Source organism: Pseudophryne corroboree, chromosome 5, assembly GCF_028390025.1.
Source record: "Pseudophryne corroboree isolate aPseCor3 chromosome 5, aPseCor3.hap2, whole genome shotgun sequence".
NCBI classification, from domain to species: domain Eukaryota; kingdom Metazoa; phylum Chordata; class Amphibia; order Anura; family Myobatrachidae; genus Pseudophryne; species Pseudophryne corroboree.
Genome location: NC_086448.1, coordinates 693,814,339 through 693,836,814, shown reverse-complemented (window position 1 = coordinate 693,836,814; position 22,476 = coordinate 693,814,339). Strand labels below are relative to the sequence as shown.

At 47.3% G+C, this 22,476-nt stretch overlaps 1 protein-coding gene across 6 annotated transcripts in view; it reads left to right on the top strand.

Annotated features, from left to right (window-relative positions):
- The window catches only part of MYBL1 (MYB proto-oncogene like 1), a 162,953-nt gene that overhangs the window by 12,660 nt on the left and 127,817 nt on the right, over nt 1-22,476 (top strand). For all 6 annotated transcript variants that reach the window (XM_063923842.1, XM_063923840.1, XM_063923839.1 and 3 more), the window contains exons 2-4: nt 3,044-3,149; nt 3,231-3,302; nt 4,497-4,589. In XM_063923842.1, the coding sequence (XP_063779912.1) occupies nt 3,044-3,149; nt 3,231-3,302; nt 4,497-4,589 (271 nt within the window). The remainder of the gene's footprint in view (nt 1-3,043; nt 3,150-3,230; nt 3,303-4,496; nt 4,590-22,476) is intronic.

The window sequence follows — 22,476 nt, the reverse complement described above, 5'->3', positions numbered from 1 at the left end:
CAGAGGACCCATGGCCTCTGCCACTCAGACAGGACCTGCGGCAGCAGGGGCCCTGTCTGTTCCAAGACTTACCGCAGCTACGTTTGTCGGCATGGCGGTTGAACGCCGGATCCTGAAGGAAAAGGGCATTCCGGAGGAAGTCATTCCTACGCTTACTAAAGCCAGGAAAGAGGTTACAGCAACTCATTATCACCGCATATGGCGAAAATATGTTGCATGGTGTGAGGCCGAAAGGGCCCCAACAGAGGAATTTCAACTAGGTCGATTTCTGCATTTCCTGCAAGCAGGAGTGACTATGGGCCTTAAATTGGGTTCCATTAAGGTACAGATCTCGGCTCTGTCGATTTTCTTTCAAAAAGAACTAGCTTCAGTACCTGAAGTTCAGACATTTATAAAAGGAGTGCTGCAGAGTCAGCCCCCGTTTGTGCCTCCTGTGGCACCTTGGGATCTCAACGTGGTGTTGAGTTTCTTAAAATCACATTGGTTTGAACCACTAAAAACCGTGGATTTGAAATATCTCACGTGGAAGGTGGTTATGTTATTGGCCTTGGCTTCTGCCAGGCGAGTATCAAAGTTGGCGGCTTTGTCTTGTAAAAGCCCTTATTTGATTTTCCATATGGATAGGGCAGAATTGAGGACTCGTCCCCAGTTTCTCCCAAAGGTGGTGTCAGCGTTTCACCTGAACCAGCCTATTGTGGTGCCTAGGCTACTAGGGACTTGGAGGACTCCAAGTTGCTAGACGTTGTCAGGGCACTGAAAATATATGTTTCCAGAACAACTAGAGTCAGAAAATCTGACTCGCTGTTTATCCTATATGCACCTAACAAGCTGGGTGCTCCTGCTTCTAAGCAGACTATTGCTCGTTGGATTTGTAGTACAATTCAGCTTGCACATACTGTGGCAGGCCTGCCACAGCCAAAATCTGTCAATGCCCATTCCACAAGGAAGGTGGGCTCATCTTGGGCGGCTGCCCGAGAGGTCTCGGCTTTACAACTTTGCCGAGCAGCTACTTGGTCAGGGGCAAACACGTTTGCAAAAATTCTACAAATTTGATACCCTGGCTGAGGAGGACCTGGAGTTCTCTCATTCAGTGCTGCAGAGTCATCCGCACTCTCCCGCCCGTTTGGGAGCTTTGGTATAATCCCCATGGTCCTTACGGAGTTCCCAGCATCCACTAGGACGTTAGAGAAAATAAGAATTTACTCACCGGTAATTCTATTTCTCGTAGTCCGTAGTGGATGCTGGGCGCCCATCCCAAGTGCGGTTTATCTGCAATACTTGTACATAGTTATGGTTAACTAAATCGGGTTATTGTTGAGCCATCTGTTGAGAGGCTCTATTGTTTCATACTGTTAACTGTGTTTCATATCACGAGTTGTACGGTGTGATTGGTGTGGCTGGTATGAGTCTTACCCGGGATTCAAAATCCTTCCTTATTGTGTACGCTCGTCCGGGCACAGTACCTAACTGAGGCTTGGAGGAGGGTCATAGTGGGAGGAGCCAGTGCACACCAGGTAGTCTAAGATCTTTCTAGAGTGCCCAGCCTCCTTCGGAGCCCGCTATTCCCCATGGTCCTTACGGAGTTCCCAGCATCCACTACGGACTACGAGAAATAGAATTACCGGTGAGTAAATTCTTATTTTTGCCACTCCTTAAAAATGTATTATAATATACATCTGTTTGTTTTGTACGCTTTCAGCACATGCAAAAGATGAAACTTCTAATGCAAATTCCTAATCGGGGTTCTTAACGAATGATTATAGTTTTCTCATTCTAACACATTATTTGTGGTAGAACTCTAACCACACTTTCACTAACCCATCATAAAGAACTTCCCTTTTAGATTTTTGAAGCTGTACTAACAGCTATGCCACAAAAACCCCAGAATAATTCATCCCTACTTGTATCTCTCACTCTCAATGGCATGTGTTTCATGTCCTTGCTAGATTATGGTCAGCATGAATGTGTCTGGACACAAGCTGGATCATTTTTGCAGCTCCAATAAACTCATCATGGTTCAACTTTTTTTTTCTTCTAGCGACTTCAACAGAGTTAGATTGTAATTACTTTGCTGATTTATGCCTAACTCAGTGGTTTCCAAACTTTTTTGAATCACGGCGCCCTAGAATATCAGAATTTTTTTCATGGCACCCCTAGGCCAAAAATTTCTTATTGAGAAATTTTGAAAGAAATATTACATTAAGTAGATCTCGTTTATATGTCATCCTTGGGGTCAGTTGTGTGGTGAGGGACAAGATTTGCTTCTGTTTGGCCACCAGCACTGGTTTTGCCTATTATATTGACCATGAATAATTTGAATTTGTCCTGGACCACCAACCCAGGGCACCCCTGCAAGTGTCCCGAGGCACCCCAGGGAGCCACGGCACACAGTTTGGCAACCTTTGGCCTAACTATTTAATAGTCTTGAATAGAAACTAATATACAGTATTTGTGAAAATGACTAACTTCCACTTGCAGCCACTTCATGGCGCAAAGATCTCGCGGTTTGTCTTTCTGGCTGGTTGTCTGTCTCTCTACTAATAAAACTTCTCAAATCTCAAAAGTTGCTGCTATAATTGTGTTACTGCTCTTGCCATGGCAAAGGAATGCACTCTGGAAAAAGTGACTCCTTATTAGACAAACCCCGTGTAGTGCTAGAGGAGCTTATATTGCATAATTGTGAAGGTATTAACTGTTACTCTGCAAGCAGCTTGTGAGTGTTAAATGTTATTTAGCCACAGGTTTTTAGCTATGTATATCTTGTGTGATATATATATATATATATATATATATATATATATATATATATATATATATATATATATCCTAATGCCTATATGTTGTGGTTGGTTGGTTTATTTATTTTTAATGTTTACTTTACTGATTGCAGTGTCTAGTGTTTACTAAATATTTACTCAGTTTTGGCAAATATATTTCTAAAGTACTTTTTGTTCAAATAAACAGCTATTACTAGAATGAATGGTAGAATGGACTTGCTTTTACATGAACAATTTCTAGATGTTTAAATCTTCTGTCTCCTCAGTGAGGATGAAGATGATGATCTTCAGTATGCAGACCATGATTATGAGGTTCCAGCCCAGAAAGGTCTAAAGAAAATATGGAATAGAGTAAAATGGACCAAAGATGAGGTAATTTTTTGTTGCTTGTTTTTGTTTTTTGTTTCCTCCATTTTTTGTTTGTTTATTTAATGTAGTTTGTGCTTTTATTAGGATGACCGATTGAAGAGACTAGTTGAACAGAATGGGACAGATGACTGGGGTTTGATTGCTTGCCATTTGATGGTAAGTCTTATGTCATGTTTGGAAAATAAAGTCTGAACATATAGCAGTTCTGACATGCGTATTGTAGAGGCTTTATAATTATGCTATTGGCCAATACACATCCGAACTGCTAACATATTCAATGGAAACATTTGTTTCACATTTGCCAATGTCACCACACAATGTAGTATGAATGGCACAGCAAGCTTTGCCAACTTTGCCCACTGGGTAGTTTGAGCTGACACCAGATACCAACTTGTATAACTGCGTTGTATTATAGGTTAAATAAACCCCCCTCACCATGCACCCCACATTATATAATTCTGTACTCTAAATGATTAACATCTGAAACCACGCCCCCACCCATAATATGCATAAGCCAGCATAGTCCCCACCACCATAACGGGCGAGTCCAGTCTGGCAGGAGAGCGGAGTGATCATTGCTAAAGCACCTTGTGCTGGGTATATTGTGAATATCTCTCAAAGGATGAGGGTCCCTGATGTTGTGCTAAATAGGAGGAGGTAGGTTGTTCTGTGTTATGTTAATGGTCCGTAGAGTTTTTCTTTAGGATAACTGATTGTTTAAAAAAAAAATGTTTAAAGTTTTTTTCTGGCCAACTGAAGATATGTAGTGTTGTGTAGGGTATGACGCGTTTGAGTTACTGTTTCCATGTACAGTATGTGTGTACGGATTTGGTATGATATACCGATGGACAGGATGCCGGCGGTCAGAATACAGACCGCGGCATCCCGACCATCAGAATACCAAAAGCACCCAAAAAGTACCCTAACCCTCCCCTGCCACCTACCCTAACCCTACCTTTTGTGTATGCCTAACCCTAATCCTCTCCGGTGGTGCCTATTCTTCTCTTCCCCGCTGCTTAACCACCCCTCCCCGGTACCTAACCACCCCCTTCCCGTCTCTGCACCCTAACCCCCTTTCTAATACCTAAACATAACACCGCCCCCCCCCCCCCCCCCCCCCCGCAGCAGGATGTGAGTGCATCCCGCTAAAAGAGCGTTTAAGATTCCAGGTGTCTGTATTTTAATGCCAGGATCCTGATCCCCTTCTCGATTTTTAATGCTGGCATTATGCTGCCGGTCTCGATTCCGGCGCTGGTATTTTGGCCGCCGGGATCCCGTCCGGCGGCATTGTAACGAAATCCTGTATATACTACTGCTTTTGCACTAATGTTTGTTTTATCCCCTATTCAGAACCGTTCAGACATGCAGTGTCAGCATCGATGGCAGAAAGTTTTAAACCCTGAACTAATAAAGGGCCCTTGGACCAAAGAGGAGGATCAAAGGGTAATTTGCGATCTTATAATAGGATTGCCGCCCAGCGATGAGGTCATGTCATCCGTAATGTTGGGTGTTGGTAGTAGAAACGTGGGGGCAACCTTTTCGGTATGGTGTCTGGGTAGTTGTCAGTGGGTGTGGTTCAATGGAACTACAGTAATAGATAGTCAATAGGTTGACCCCATGTGGTTCACTGTAAAAAGGTCGACAGAGTCAAAAGGCGACATGCACATGGTTGACACAAGGGTTTTTTGTTTTTGGGGTGTCCTTTTGTATGTTTCGTCATATGTGACCCTACAATTAGTGTACCGTGTACCCTCGCTAGGCTTGGCTTGCTTCAGGCAAGGTGGCTTGCTGTAGGTTACTATTCCATGTCGTAGTCCACATGGATGGTAAATAAAGCGAAAGTTGAATAAAAAAACCTTGTGTCGACTGTCTGCATGTCGATCATATGGGGTTGACCTATTGACTGTCTAACAAGACACAGTCTATCCAGTGTCTGAAACCCTTTGTCTGTGTTATACAGGTAAATGTCAAAACCTGGATCAAAATTTACTTTCTCTTATATGAACCTGGCAAGCCCATTTGATTTATATATGATCTCACCCTCTGCTTTTTTTGGTTTTGTCTGCTCTGTCTCCAATAATAATATGCATATTGGCTGCTGATGTTCATTACTCTGTTCTGTCTCTCTGAGACCTACAGATACAGTAATAAAAAATATAACAAACAGAACTTTTTTTTTTTTTATTGTGGAGGGAGTGTCTGTCTCAGAAACTAGTAGTTTGTGGGTATTTTTTTGAATCTATTTTATTATGATGTTCTGTGCCTGGTTAGATTTGATATTTCCACAAGGATGTGGATCATAAAGAAGAAAATATGTTGATAATATACAATAGGCAGATTAGTGTGTCATGCCGTAGCTAATTTTCTCTAACGTCCTAAGTGGATGCTGGGGACTCCGTCAGGACCATGGGGAATAGCGGCTCCGCAGGAGACAGGGCACAAAAATAAAGCTTTAGGATCAGGTGGTGTGTACTGGCTCCTCCCCCCATGACCCCCTTCAAGCCTCAGTTAGGTTTTTGTGCCCGTCCGAGCAGGGTGCAATCTAGGTGGCTCTCTTAAAGAGCTGCTTAGAAAAAGTTTTTTAGGGTTTTTATTTTCAGTGAGTCCTGCTGGCAACAGGCTCACTGCATCGAGGGACTTAGGGGAGAGAATTTCAACTCACCTGCGTGCAGGATGGATTGGATTCTTAGGCTACTGGACACCATTAGCTCCAGAGGGAGTCTGAACACAGGTCTCGCCCTGGGGTTCGTCCCGGAGCCGCGCCGCCGACCCCCCCCTTACAGATGCTGAAGATTGAAGGTCCGGAAACAGGCGGCAGAAGGCTTTTCAGTCTTCATGAAGGTAGCGCACAGCACTGCAGCTGTGCGCCATTGTTGTCACACACTTCACACCAAGCGGTCACGGAGGGTGCAGGGCGCTGCTGGGGGCGCCCTGGGCAGCAATATTTTATTACCTTAAGGCAAAAGAATACATCACATATAGCCATTAAGGCTATATGTATGTATGTATTTAACCCATGCCACTTATCTAAATCCACGGGAGGAAAGCCCGCCGAAATAGGGGGCGGGGCTTATTCTCCTCAGCACACAGCGCCATTTTCCTGCTCAGCTCCGCTGTGAGGAAGGCTCCCAGGACTCTCCCCTGCACTGCACTACAGAAACAGGGTAAAACAGAGAGGGGGGGCATTTTTTGGCGATATACTGGATATATTTAAGCTGCTATAAGGAACAACACTTATATAAGGTTGTTCCCATATATATTATAGCGCTTGGGTGTGTGCTGGTAAACTCTCCCTCTGTCTCCCCAAAGGGCTAGTGGGGTCCTGTCTTCGATAAGAGCATTCCCTGTGTGTCTGCTGTGTGTCGGTACGTGTGTGTCGACATGTATGAGGACGATGTTGGCGTGGAGGCAGAGCAATTGCCGATAATGGTGATGTCACCCCCCAGGGAGTCGACACCGGAATGGATGGCTTTGTTTATGGAATTACGTGATAATGTCAGCACATTACAAAAATCAGTTGACGACATGAGACGGCTGGCAAACCAGTTAGTACCTGCCCAGGCGTCTCAGACACCGTCAGGGGCTGTAAAGCGCCCTTTACCTCAGTCGGTCGACACAGACCCAGACACAGACACTGAATCTAGTGTCGACGGTGATGAAACAAACGTATTTTCAAGTAGGGCCACACGTTATATGATCACGGCAATGAAGGAGGCTTTGCATATCTCTGATGCTGCAAGTACCACAAAAAGGGGTATTATGTGGGGGGTGAAAAAACTACCTGTAGTTTTTCCTGAATCAGAGGAATTAAATGATGTATGTGATGAAGCGTGGTTTAACCCAGATAGAAAAATGCTAATTTCAAAAAAGTTATTAGCATTATACCCTTTCCCGCCAGAGGTTAGGGCGCGCTGGGAAACACCCCCTAGGGTGGATAAGGCGCTCACACGCTTATCAAAACAAGTGGCGTTACCGTCTCCGGATACGGCCGCCCTCAAGGATCCAGCAGATAGGAGACTGGAAACTACCCTAAAAAGTATATACACACATACTGGTGTTATACTGCGACCGGCCATCGCCTCAGCCTGGATGTGCAGTGCTGGGGTCGTCTGGTTGGATTCCCTGACTGAAAATATTGATACCCTGGATAGGGACAGTATTTTATTGACTATAGAGCAATTAAAGGATGCTTTCCTTTATATGCGAGATGCGCAGAGAGATATTTGCACTCTGGCATCGAGAGTAAATGCGATGTCCATATCTGCCAGAAGGAGTTTATGGACGCGACAGTGGTCGGGTGATGCGGATTCCAAACGACATATGGAAGTATTGCCGTATAAAGGGGAGGAATTATTTGGCGTCGGTCTATCGGATCTGGTGGCCACGGCAACTGCCGGAAAATCCACCTTTTTACCTCAGACCCCCTCCCAACAGAAAAAGACACCGTCTTTTCAGCCGCAGTCCTTTCGGTCCTATAAGAACAAGCGGACAAAAGGACAGTCATATCTGCCTAGGGGCAGAGGAAGGGGTAAGAGAGGGCAGCAAGCAGCCCCTGCCCAGGAACAGAAGCCCTCCCAGGGTTCTGCAAAGCCCTCAGCATGACGCTGGGGCCTTACAAGCGGACTCAGGAACGGTGGGGGGTCGACTCAAGAATTTCAGCGCACAGTGGGCTTGCTCACAGGTGGACCCCTGGATTCTGCAGGTAGTATCTCAGGGTTACAGGTTGGAATTCGAGAAGTCTCCCCCTCGCCGGTTCCTAAAGTCTGCTTTGCCAACGTCTCCCTCAGACAGGGAGACGGTATTGGAAGCCATTCACAAGCTGTTTGCTCAGCAGGTGATAGTCAAGGTACCCCTCCTACAACAGGGAAAGGGGTATTACTCCACGCTATTTGTGGTACCGAAGCCGGACGGCTCGGTAAGACCTATTCTAAATCTGAAATCTTTGAACCTGTACATACAAAAATTCAAGTTCAAGATGGAGTCACTCAGAGCAGTGATAGCGAATCTGGAAGAAGGGGACTTTATGGTGTCCCTGGACATAAAGGATGCTTACCTGCATGTCCCAATTTGCCCTTCACATCAAGGGTACCTCAGGTTCGTGGTGCAAAACTGTCATTATCAGTTTCAGACGCTGCCGTTTGGATTGTCCACGGCACCTCGGGTCTTTACCAAGGTAATGGCCGAAATGATGATTCTTCTGCGAAGAAGAGGCGTATTAATTATCCCTTACTTGGACGATCTCCTGATAAGGGTAAGGTCCAGAGAACAGCTGGAGGACGGAGTAGCACTAACCCAAGTAGTGCTGCAACAACACGGGTGGATTCTGAATTTTCCAAAATCTCAGTTGACCCCGACAACACGTCTGCTGTTCCTGGGAATGATTCTGGACACGGTTCAGAAAAAGGTGTTTCTTCCGGAGGAGAAAGCCAGGGAGTTATCCGAACTTGTCAGGAACCTCCTAAAACCAGGGACAGTGTCTGTACATCAATGCACAAGAGTCCTGGGAAAGATGGTGGCTTCTTACGAAGCGATTCCATTCGGCAGATTCCACGCACGAACTTTTCAGTGGGATCTGCTGGACAAATGGTCCGGATCGCATCTGCAGATGCATCAGCGGATAACCTTATCGCCACGGACAAGGGTGTCTCTTCTGTGGTGGTTGCAGAGTGCTCATCTGTTAGAGGGCCGCAGATTCGGCATACAGGACTGGGTCCTGGTGACCACGGATGCCAGTCTGAGAGGCTGGGGAGCGGTCACACAGGGAAGAAACTTCCAGGGAGTATGGTCAAGCCTGGAGATGTCTCTTCACATAAATATACTGGAGCTAAGAGCGATTTACAATGCTCTGTCTGGCAAAACCCCTGCTTCAGGGTCAGCCGGTGTTGATCCAGTCGGACAACATCACGGCAGTCGCCCACGTAAACAGACAGGGCGGCACAAGAAGCAGGACAGCAATGGCAGAAGCTGCAAGGATTCTTCGCTGGGCGGAAGATCATGTGATAGCACTGTCAGCAGTATTCATTCCGGGAGTGGACAACTGGGAAGCAGACTTCCTCAGCAGACACGATCTACACCCGGGAGAGTGGGGACTTCATCCAGAAGTCTTCCACATGATTGTGAACCGTTGGGAAAAACCAATGGTGGATATGATGGCGTCCCGCCTCAACAAAAAACTGGACAGGTATTGCGCCATGTCAAGAGATCCTCAGGCAATAGCTGTGGACGCTCTGGTAACACCGTGGGTGTTCCAGTCAGTGTATGTGTTCCCTCCTCTGCCTCTCATACCAAAAGTACTGAGAATTATACGGCAGAAGGGAGTAAGAACGATACTAGTGGCTCCGGATTGGCCAAGAAGAACTTGGTACCCGGAACTTCAAGAGATGCTCACGGAGGATCCGTGGCCTCTACCTCTAAGACGGGACCTGCTTCAGCAGGGACCGTGTCTATTCCAAGACTTACCGCGGCTGCGTTTGACGGCATGGCGGTTGAACGCCGAATTCTAAAGGAAAAAGGCATTCCGGAAGAGGTCATTCCTACACTGGTAAAAGCCAGGAAGGAGGTGACTGCACAACATTATCACCGCATTTGGAGAAAATATGTTGCGTGGTGTGAGGCCAGGAAGGCCCCCACGGAGGAATTTCAACTGGGTCGATTCCTACATTTCCTGCAAACAGGATTGTCTATGGGCCTCAAATTGGGGTCCATTAAGGTTCAAATTTCGGCCCTGTCGATTTTCTTCCAGAAAGAATTGGCTTCAGTTCCTGAAGTCCAGACTTTTGTAAAAGGAGTACTACATATACAGCCCCCGGTTGTGCCCCCAGTGGCACCGTGGGATCTTAATGTAGTCTTGGATTTTCTCAAATCCCATTGGTTTGAGCCGCTCAAATCGGTGGAGCTGAAGTATTTCACATGGAAAGTAACCATGCTACTGGCCCTGGCTTCAGCCAGGAGAGTATCAGAATTGGCGGCTTTATCATATAAGAGCCCATATCTGATTTTCCATACGGACAGGGCAGAACTGCGGACGCGTCCTCATTTTCTGCCTAAGGTGGTGTCAGCGTTTCACCTGAACCAGCCTATTGTGGTGCCTGCGGCTACTAACGAGTTGGAGGATTCCAAGTTGTTGGACGTGGTCCGGGCATTGAAAATATATATTTCAAGAACGGCGGGAGTCAGAAAGTCTGACTCACTGCTTATATTGTATGCACCCAACAAGATGGGTGCTCCTGCTTCTAAGCAGACGATTGCTCGTTGGATTTGTAGCACAATTCAACTTGCACATTCTGTGGCAGGCTTGCCACAACCTAAATCTGTCAAGGCCCATTCCACAAGGAAAGTGGGCTCATCCTGGGCGGCTGCCCGGGGAGTCTCGGCATTACAACTCTGCCGAGCTGCTACTTGGTCAGGGGCAAATACGTTTGCAAAATTCTACAAATTTGATACCCTGGCTGAGGAGGACCTTGAGTTCTCTCATTCGGTGCTGCAGAGTCATCCGCACTCTCCCGCCCGTTTGGGAGCTTTGGTATAATCCCCATGGTCCTGACGGAGTCCCCAGCATCCACTTAGGACGTTAGAGAAAATAAGAATTTACTTACCGATAATTCTATTTCTCGTAGTCCTTAGTGGATGCTGGGCGCCCATCCCAAGTGCGGATTGTCTGCAATACTTGTACATAGTTATTGTTACAAAAAAATCGGGTTGTTATTTGTTGTGAGCCGTCTGTTCAGAGGCTCCTACGTTTGTCATACTGTTAACTGGGTTCAGATCACAAGTTATACGGTGTGATTGGTGTGGCTGGTATGAGTCTTACCCGGGGTTCAATATCCTTCCTTATTGTGTACGCTCGTCCGGGCACAGTATCCTAACTGAGGCTTGGAGGAGGGTCATGGGGGGAGGAGCCAGTACACACCACCTGATCCTAAAGCTTTATTTTTGTGCCCTGTCTCCTGCGGAGCCGCTATTCCCCATGGTCCTGACGGAGTCCCCAGCATCCACTACGGACTACGAGAAATAGAAGTATCGGTAAGTAAATTCTTATTTATACTATTCATGGCATTAACTCCCTGATCCCCCAAAAAAGAATGAACTCTATATGCTAAATATAAAATTATCATATACCACATTCATCTCTTTTTGGATTGCACAATAAATATACAGTTGTGCTCATAAGTTTACATACCCTAGCAGAATTTGATTTTCTGGCCATTTGCCAGAGAATATGAATGATAACTCACAAACTTTTCTTTCACTCATGGTTAGTGGTTGGGTTTATTTATTGTCATTTATTGTCAAACAACTGTGTTTACTCTTTTTGAAATCATAATGACAACAAACTACCGAAATGACCCTGATCAAAAGTTTACATACCCTGGAGATTTTGGCCTGATAACATGCACACAAGTTGACACAAACGGGTTTGAATGACTACTAAAGGTAACCATCCTCACCTGTGATCTGTTTGCTTGTAATCAGTGTGTGTGTAGAAAAGGTCAGTGAGTTTCTGGACTCCTGAAAGGCCCTTGCATCTTTCATCCAGTGCTACACTGACGTGTCTGGATTCTGAGTCATGGGGAAAGCAAAAGAATTGTCTGCGGGAAAAGGTAATTGAACTGTATAAAACAGAAAAGGGATATAAAAAGATATCCAAGCAATTGAGAATGCCAATCAGCAGTGTTCAATTCCTAATTAAGAAGTGGAAAATTAGGGATTCCGCGGAAACCAAATCACGATCAGGTAGGCCAACAAAAATTTCAGCCACAACTGCCAGGAAAATTGTTCGGGATGCAAAGAAAAATCCACAAATAACTTCAGCTGAAATACAGGACTCTCTGAAAAAAAGGGGTGTGGTTGTTTCAAGATGCACAATAAGGAGGCATTTGAAGAAAAATGGGCTGCATGGTCGAGTCGTCAGAAGAAAGCCATTACTACGCAAATGCCACAAAGCAACCCGCTTACAATACACCAAACAGCACCGAGACAAGCCTCAAAACTTCTGGAACAAAGTCATTTGGAGTGATGAGACCAAAATTGAACTTTTTGGCCACAACCATAAATGTTACATTTCGAGAGGAGTCAACAAGGCCTATGATGAAAGGTACACCATTCCTACTGTGAAACACGGAGGTGGATCGCTGATGTTTTGGGGATGTGTGAGCTACAAAGGCACTGGAAACTTGGTCAAAGTTGATGGCAAGATGAATGCAGCATGTTATCAGAAAATACTGGAGAAAAATTTGCACTCATCAGCCCGGAAGCTGCGCACAGGACGTACTTGGACGTTCCAACATGACAATGATCCAAGTCGACCTGTCATTGGCTACAGCAGAATAAAGTGAAGGTTCTGGAGTGGCCATCTCAGTCTCCTGACCTCAATATCATCGAGCCACTCTGGGGAGATCTCAAACGTGCAGTTCATGCAAGACAGCCCAAGAATTTACAGGAACTGGAGGCTTTTTACCAAGAAGAATGAGCAGCTTTACCATCTGAGAAAATAAAGAGCCTCATCCACAACTACCACAAAAGACTTCAAGCGGTCATTGATGTTAAAGGGGGCAATACACGGTATTAAGAACTGGGGTATGTAAACCTTTTGGGTAGTTTTTTGTTGTCATTTAAAAAGAGTAAACACAGTTGTTTGACAATAAATGCCTTCACCCAACCACTAACCATGAGTGAAAGAAAAGTTTGTGAGTTATCATTCATATTCTCTGACAAATGGGCAGAAAATCACAAATTCTGCTAGGGTATGTAAACTTATGAGCACAACTATATACAGTTTTCTCTGACGTCCTAGTGGATGCTGGGACTCCGTAAGGACCATGGGGAATAGCGGCTCCGCAGGAGACAGGGCACAAGAATAAAAGCTTTAGGATCAGGTGGTGTGCACTGGCTCCTCCCCCTATGACCCTCCTCCAAGCCTCAGTTAGATTTTTGTGCCCGAACGAGAAGGGTGCAGGCTAGGTGGCTCTCCTGAGCTGCTTAGAATAAAAGTATATTTTAGGTTTTTTTATTTTCAGGGAGTCCTGCTGGCAACAGGCTCACTGCATCGTGGGACTAAGGGGAGAAGAAACGGACTCACCTGCGTGCAGAGTGGATCGGGTTTCTTAGGCTACTGGACATTAGCTCCAGAGGGACGATCACAGGTTCAGCCTGGATGGGTCCCGGAGCCGCGCCGCCGGCCCCCTTACAGAGCCAGAAGAGCGAAGAGGTCCGGTGAAATCGGCGGCAGAAGACGATCCTGTCTTCAGACTAAGGTAGCGCACAGCACCGCAGCTGTGCGCCATTGCTCTCAGCACACTTCACACTCCGGTCACTGAGGGTGCAGGGCGCTGGGGGGGAGCGCCCTGAGACGCAATATAACAGATAATACCTTAGGTTGGCTAAAGAATACATCACATATAGCTCTTGGGCTATATGGATGTATTTTAACCCCTGCCATTTTTTACAGAAAAAGCGGGAGATAGGCTCCGCCCCTTCACGACGTCCTTATCTCCTCAGCACACAAGCGCCATTTTCCCTCACAGCTCCGCTGGAAGGACGGCTCCCTGACTCTCCCCTGCAGACTTGCTACTGAATCAGGGTAAAAAAGAGAAGGGGGGGCACTATTGGCAGCTAAAAACTATACAGCAGCTATAAGGGAATAACACTTATATAAGGTTATCCCTGTGTATGTATATATATATATATATATATATATATATATATATATATATATATATATATATATATATATAGCGCTTGGTATGTGCTGGCAGACTCTCCCTCTGTCTCTCTCCAAAGGGCTTGTGGGGTCCTGTCCTCTATCAGAGCATTCCCGGTGTGTGTGCTGTGTGTCGGTACGTGTGTGTCGACATGTATGAGGAGGAAAATTATGTGGAGGCGGAGCAATTGCCTGGGTTAGTGATGTCACCTCCTAGGGAGTCGACACCTGACTGGATGATCGTATTTAAAGAATTAAGTGATAATGTCAGCACTTTGCAAAGAACGGTTGATGACATGAGACAGCCGGCAAATCAATTAGTGCCTGTCCAGGCGTCTCAGACACCGTCAGGAGCCCTAAAACGCCCGTTACCTCAGTGGGTCGACACAGACCCAGACACAGATACTGAGTCTAGTGTCGACGGTGAGGAGACAAACGTAATGTCCAGTAGGGCCACACGTTACATGATCACGGCAATGAAGGAAGCATTGAACATTTCTGACACTACAAGTACCACAAAGAAGGGTATTATGTGGGGTGTGAAAAAACTACCAATAGTTTTCCCTGAGTCAGATGAGTTAAATGAGGTGTGTGATAAAGCGTGGGTTTCCCCCGACAAAAAACTGCTAATTTCTAAAAAATTATTGGCACTATATCCTTTCCCGTTAGAGGTTAGGACACGTTGGGAAACACCCCCTAGGGTAGATAAGGCGCTCACACGTTTATCAAAACAAGTAGCGTTACAGTCTCCTGATACGGCCACCCTCAAAGAACCAGCAGATAGAAGGCTGGAAAATATTCTTAAAAGTATATACACACATACTGGTGTTATACTGCGACCAGCAATCGCTTCAGCCTGGAGGTGCAGTGCTGGCGTCGCGTGGTCGGATTCCCTGACTGAAAATATTGATACCCTGGATAGGGACAATATACTGTTAACTATAGAGCATTTGAAGGATGCATTACTATATATGCGTGATGCACAGAGGGATATTTGCACCCTGGCATCAAGAGTAAGTGCTATGTCCATTTCTGCCAGAAGAGCGTTATGGACGCGACAGTGGTCAGGAGATGCGGATTCCAAACGACATATGGAAGTATTGCCGTATAAAGGGGAGGAGTTATTTGGGGCTGGTCTATCGGACCTGGTGGCCACGGCAACGGCTGGAAAATCCACCTTTTTACCCCAGGTCACTTCACATCAGCAGAAAAAGACACCGTCTTTTCAAACTCAGTCCTTTCGTTCCCATAAGTACAAGCGAGCTAAAGGCCATTCCTTCCTGCCCCGGGGCAGAGGAAGGGGAAAAAGACTGCACCATGCAGCCGCTTCCCAGGAGCAGAAGCCCTCCCCTGCTTCTGCCAAGTCTTCAGCATGACGCTGGGGCTTTACAAGCAGACTCAGACATGGTGGGGGCCCGTCTCAAGAATTTCAACGCGCAGTGGGCTCACTCGCAAGTGGACCCCTGGATTCTACAGGTGGTATCGCAGGGGTACAAACTGGAATTCGAGGCGTTTCCCCCTCGCCGGTTCCTGAAGTCTGCTCTACCAAAGTCTCCCTCCGACAGGGAGGCAGTTTTGGAAGCCATTCACAAGCTGTATTCCCAGCAGGTGATAATCAAGGTACCCCTCCTACAACAGGGAAAGGGGTATTATTCCACGCTGTTTGTGGTACCGAAGCCGGACGGCTTGGTGAGACCAATTTTAAATCTGAAATCCCTGAACACTTACATAAAGAGGTTCAAATTCAAGATGGAATCACTCAGAGCGGTGATAGCAAACCTGGAAGAAGGGGACTATATGGTGTCTCTGGACATCAAGGATGCTTATCTCCACGTCCCAATCTACCCGTCTCACCAAGGGTACCTCAGGTTTGTAGTACAAAACTGTCATTATCAGTTTCAGACGCTGCCGTTTGGGTTGTCCACGGCACCTCGGGTCTTTACCAAGGTAATGGCCGAAATGATGATTCTTCTTCGAAGAAAAGGCATCTTAATTATCCCTTACTTGGACGATCTCCTGATAAGGGCAAGGTCCAGGGAACAGTTAGAAGTCGGAGTAGCACTATCTCAGGTAGTGTTACGTCAGCACGGGTGGATCCTAAATATTCCAAAATCGCAGCTGATTCCAACGACACGTCTACTGTTCCTAGGAATGATTCTGGACACAGTCCAGAAAAAGGTGTTTCTCCCGGAGGAGAAGGCCAGGGAGTTATCCGAGCTAGTCAGGAACCTCCTAAAACCAGGCCAGGTGTCAGTGCATCAGTGCACGAGGGTCCTGGGAAAAATGGTGGCTTCTTACGAAGCAATTCCATTCGGAATATTCCATGCAAGAACGTTTCAGTGGGATCTACTGGACAAATGGTCCGGATCGCATCTTCAGATGCATCAGCGGATAACCCTGTCGACAAGGACAAGGGTGTCTCTTCTGTGGTGGCTGCAGAGTGCTCATCTACTAGAGGGCCGCAGATTTGGCATTCAGGATTGGGTCCTGGTGACCACGGACGCCAGCCTGAGAGGCTGGGGGGCAGTCACACAGGGAAAAAATTTCCAGGGCTTGTGGTCAAGCATGGAAACATCTCTTCATATAAACATTCTGGAACTAAGGGCCATTTACAATGCCCTAAGTCAAGCGAAACCCCTGCTTCAGGGTCAGGCGGTATTGATCCAATCGGACAACATCACGTCAGTCGCCCACGTAAACAGACAGGGCGGCACGAGAAGCAGGAGGGCAATGGCAGAAGCTGCAAGGATTCTTCGCTGGGCGGAAAATCATGTGATAGTTCTGTCAGCAGTGTTCATTCCGGGAGTGGACAACTGGGAAGCAGACTTCCTCAGCAGACACGACCTTCACCCGGGAGAGTGGGGACTTCACCCAGAAGTCTTCCACCTGATTGTAAACCGTTGGGAAAAACCAAAGGTGGACATGATGGCGTCACGTCTAAACAAAAAACTAGACAGATATTGCGCCAGGTCAAGGGACCCTCAGGCAATAGCGGTGGACGCTCTGGTGACACCGTGGGTGTACCAGTCAGTGTATGTGTTCCCTCCTCTGCCTCTCATACTAAAAGTACTGAGAATCATAAGAAGGAGAGGAGTAAGAACGATACTCGTGGTTCCGGATTGGCCAAGAAGGACTTGGTACCCGGAACTTCAAGAGATGCTCACGGAAGACCCGTGGCCTCTACCTCTAAGAAAGGACCTGCTCCAGCAGGGGCCTTGTCTGTTCCAAGACTTACCGCGGCTGCGTTTGACGGCATGGCGGTTGAACGCCGGATCCTGAAGGAAAAAGGCATTCCAGATGAAGTCATCCCTACCCTGGTCAAAGCCAGGAAGGATGTAACCGCAAAACATTATCACCGCATTTGGCGAAAAATTGTTGCGTGGTGTGAGGCCAAGAAGGCCCCTACAGAGGAATTTCAACTGGGTCGTTTCCTCCATTTCCTGCAAACAGGACTGTCTATGGGCCTAAAATTAGGGTCCATTAAGGTTCAAATTTCGGCCCTGTCGATTTTCTTCCAGAAAGAACTGGCTTCAGTACCTGAAGTTCAGACATTTGTAAAAGGGGTACCGCATATACAACCTCCTTTTGTGCCTCCAGTGGCACCTTGGGATCTCAATGTTGTTTTGAGGTTCCTTAAGTCACATTGGTTTGAACCACTCACCACTGTGGACTTAAAATATCTCACATGGAAGGTGACGATGCTGTTAGCCCTGGCTTCAGCCAGGCGTGTGTCAGAATTGGCGGCTTTATCATATAAAAGCCCTTACTTAATTTTTCATTCTGACAGGGCAGAATTGAGGACTCGTCCTCAATTTCTCCCTAAGGTGGTTTCTGCTTTTCACATGAACCAACCTATTGTGGTGCCTGCGGCTACTAGGGACTTGGAGGACTCCAAGTTACTTGACGTTGTCATGGCCCTGAAAATATGTTTCCAGGACGGCTGGAGTCAGAAAGTCTGACTCGCTGTTTATCCTGTATGCACCCAACAAGCTGGGTGCTCCTGCTTCTAAGCAGACTATTGCTCGTTGGATTTGTAGTACAATTCAGCTTGCACATTCTGTGGCAGGCCTGCCACAGCCAAAATCTGTAAAAGCCCATTCCACAAGGAAAGTGGGCTCATCTTGGGCGGCTGCCCGAGGGGTCTCGGCTTTACAACTTTGCCGAGCAGCTACTTGGTCAGGGGCAAACACGTTTGCTAAATTCTACAAATTTGATACCCTGGCTGAGGAGGACCTGGAGTTCTCTCATTCGGTACTGCAGAGTCATCCGCACTCTCCCGCCCGTTTGGGAGCTTTGGTATAATCCCCATGGTCCTTACGGAGTCCCAGCATCCACTAGGACGTCAGAGAAAATAAGATTTTACTTACCGATAAATCTATTTCTCGTAGTCCGTAGTGGATGCTGGGCGCCCATCCCAAGTGCGGATTGTCTGCAATACTTGTACATAGTTATTGTTAACTAAATCGGGTTATTGTTGTTGTGAGCCATCTTTTCAGAGGCTCCTTCGTTGCTATCATACTGTTAACTGGGTTCAGATCACAAGTTGTACGGTGTGATTGGTGTGGCTGGTATGAGTCTTACCCGGGATTCAATATCCTTCCTGATTATGTACGCTCGTCCGGGCACAGTATCCTAACTGAGGCTTGGAGGAGGGTCATAGGGGGAGGAGCCAGTGCACACCACCTGATCCTAAAGCTTTTATTCTTGTGCCCTGTCTCCTGCGGAGCCGCTATTCCCCATGGTCCTTTCGGAGTCCCAGCATCCACTACGGACTACGAGAAATAGATTTATCGGTAAGTTAAATCTTATTATTTTATTTTATTTTCTCTGACGTCCTAGTGGATGCTGGGGACTCCGTCAGGACCATGGGGGATAGCGGCTCCGCAGGAGACAGGGCACAAAAGTAAAAGCTTTAGGATCAGGTGGTGTGCACTGGCTCCTCCCCCTATGACCCTCCTCCAAGCCTCAGTTAGATTTTTGTGCCCGGCCGAGAAGGGTGCAATCTAGGTGGCTCTCCTAAAGAGCTGCTTAGGGTAAAAGTTTTGTTAGGTTTTTTTATTTTCAGTGAGTCCTGCTGGCAACAGGCTCACTGCATCGAGGGACTTAGGGGAGAGAAGTGAACTCACCTGCGTGCAGGATGGATTGGCTTCTTAGGCTACTGGACACCATTAGCTCCAGAGGGAGTCTGAACACAGGTCTCACCCTGGGGTTCGTCCCGGAGCCGCGCCGCCGACCCCCTTGCAGATGCCGAAAAGTGAAGAGGTCCAGAAACCGGCGGCAGAAGACTTTTCAGTCTTCATAAGGTAGCGCACAGCACTGCAGCTGTGCGCCATTGTTGTCGGCACACTTCATAGCAGCGGTTACTGAGGGTGCAGGGCGCTGGGGGGCGCGCCCTGGGCAGCAATGATAGTACCTTATTCTGGCTAAAAATACATCACATATAGCCCCTGGGGGCTATATGGATGTATTTAACCCCTGCCAGGTCTCAGAAAAACGGGAGAAGAAGCCCGCCGAAAAGGGGGCGGGGCCTATTCTCCTCAGCACACAACGCCATTTTCCCTCACAGAAATGCTGGTGGGAAGGCTCCCAGGCTCTCCCCTGCACTGCACTACAGAAACAGGGTTAAAACAGGGGGGGGGGCACTTATTTGGCGATATGACTATATATATTAAAATGCTATAAGGGAAAAACACTTATATAAAGGTTGTCCCTGTATAATTATAGCGTTTTTGGTGTGTGCTGGCAAACTCTCCCTCTGTCTCCCCAAAGGGCTAGTGGGGTCCTGTCCTCTATCAGAGCATTCCCTGTGTGTGTGCTGTGTGTCGGTACGTGTGTGTCGACATGTATGAGGACGATGTTGGTGAGGAGGCGGAGCAATTGCCTGTAATGGTGATGTCACTCTCTAGGGAGTCGACACCGGAATGGATGGCTTATTTAAGGAATTACGTGATAATGTCAACACGCTGCAAGGTCAGTTGACGACATGAGACGGCCGGCAAACCAATTAGTACCTGTCCAGGCGTCTCAAACACCGTCAGGGGCGTTAAAACGTCCTTTTACCTCAGTCGGTCGACACAGACACAGACACTGACACTCCAGTGTCGACGGTGAAGAAACAAACATATTTTCCTTTAGGGCCACACGTTACTTGTTAAGGGCAATGAAGGAGGTGTTACATATTTCTGATACTACAAGTACCACAAAAAAGGGTATTATGTGGAGTGTGAAAAAACTACCTGTAGTTTTTCCTGAATCAGATAAATTAAATGAAGTGTGTGATGATGCGTGGGTTTCCCCCGATAGAAAATTATTGGCGGTATACCCTTTCCCGCCAGAAGTTAGGGCGCGTTGGGAAACACCCCTTAGGGTGGATAAGGCGCTCACACGCTTATCAAAACAAGTGGCGGTACCGTCTCCAGATAGGGCCGCCCTCAAGGAGCCAGCTGATAGGAGACTGGAAAATATCCTAAAAAGTATATACACACATACTGGTGTTATACTGCGACCAGCGATCGCCTCAGCCTGGATGTGCAGCGCTGGGGTGGCTTGGTCGGATTCCCTGACTGAAAATATTGATACCCTTGACAGGGACAGTATTTTATTGACTATAGAGCATTTAAAGGATGCATTTCTATATATGCGAGATGCACAGAGGGATATTTGCACTCTGGCATCAAGAGTAAGTGCGATGTCCATATCTGCCAGAAGTTGTTTATGGACACGACAGTGGTCAGGTGATGCAGATTCCAAACGGCACATGGAAGTATTGCCGTATAAAGGAGAAAAAGACAACGTCTTTTCAGCCTCAGTCCTTTCGTCCCCATAAGGGCAAGCGGGCAAAAGGCCAGTCATATCTGCCATGGGATAGAGGAAAGGGAAGAAGACTGCAGCAGGCAGCCCATTCCCAGAAACAGAAGCCCTCCACCGCTTCTGCCAAGTCCTCAGCATGACGCTGGGGCCGTACAAGCGGACTCAGGTGCGGTGGGTGGGGTCGTCTCAGCACGCAGTGGGCTCACTCGCAAGTGGACCCCTGGATCCTACAAGTAGTATCCCAGGGGTACAGATTGGAAATTCGAGACGTCTCCCCCTCGCAGGTTCCTGAAGTCTGCTTTACCAACGTCTCCCTCCGACAGGGAGGCAGTAGTGGAAACAATTCACAAGCTGTATTCCCAGCAGGTGATAATCAAAGTACCCCTCCTACAACAAGGAAAGGGGTATTATTCCACACTATATTGTGGTACTGAAGCCAGACGGCTCGGTGAGACCTATTCTAAATCTGAAATAGTTGAACACTTACATACAAAGGTTCAAATCAAGATGGAGTCACTCAGAGCAGTGATAGCGAACCAGGAAGAAGGGGACTATATGGTGTCCCGGGACATCAGGGATGCTTACCTCCATGTCCCAATTTGCCCTTCTCACCAAGGGTACCTTAGGTTCGTGGTACAGAACTGTCACTATCAGTTTCAGACGCTGCCGGTTGGATTGTCCACGGCACCCCGGGTCCTTACCAAGGTAATGGCCGAAATGATGATTCTTCTTCAAAGAAAATGGACGATCTTCTGATAGGGGCAGGGTCCAGAGAACAGTTGGAGGTCGGAGTAGCACTATCTCAAGTAGTTCTACGACAGCACGGGTGGATTCTAAATATTCCAAAACCGCAGCTGTTTCCGACGACACGTCTGCTGTTCCTAGGGATGATTCTGGACACAGTCCAGAAAAAGGTGTTTCTCCCGGAGAAGAAAGCCAGGGAGTTATCCGAGCTAGTCAGGAACCTCCTAAAACCAGGAAAAGTGTCAGTGCATCATTGCACAAGGGTCCTGGGAAAAATGGTGGCTTCTTACGAAGCGATTCCATTCGGTAGATTTCACGCAAGAACTTTTCAGTGGGATCTGCTGGAAAAATGGTCCGGATCGCATTTTCAGATGCATCAGCGGATAACCCTGTCTCCAAGGACAAGGGTGTTTCTTCTGCGGTGGCTGCAGAGTGCTCATCTACTAAAGGGCCGCAGATTCGGCATTCAGGACTGGGTCCTGGTGACCACGGATGCCAGCCTGAGAGGCTGGGGAGCAGTCACACAGGAAAAAAAAAAAAAAAATTTCCAGGGAGTGTGATCAAGTCTGGAGACTTCTCTCCACATAAATATACTGGAGCTAAGGGCAATTTACAATGTTCTAAGCTTAGCAAGACCTCTGGCTTCAAGGTCAGCCGGTATTGATCCAGTGGGACAACATCACGGCAGTCGCCCACGTAAACAGACAGGGCGGCACAAGAAGCAGGAGGGCAATGGCAGAAACGGCAAGGATTCTTCGCTGGGCGAAAAATCATGTGATAGCACTGTCAGCAGTGTTCATTCCGGGAGTGGACAACTGGGAAGCAGACTTCCTCAGCAGGCACGACCTCCACCCGGGAGAGTGGGGACTTCATCGGGAAGTATTCCACATGATTGTGAACCGTTGGGAAAGACCAAAGGTGGACATGATGGCGTCCCGCCTGAACAAAAAACTGGACAGGTATTGCGCCAGGTCAAGAGACCCTCAAGCAATATCTGTGGACGTTCTGGTAACACCGTGGGTGTACCAGTCGGTGTATGTGTTCCCTCCTCTGCTTCTCATAACCAAGGTACTGAGA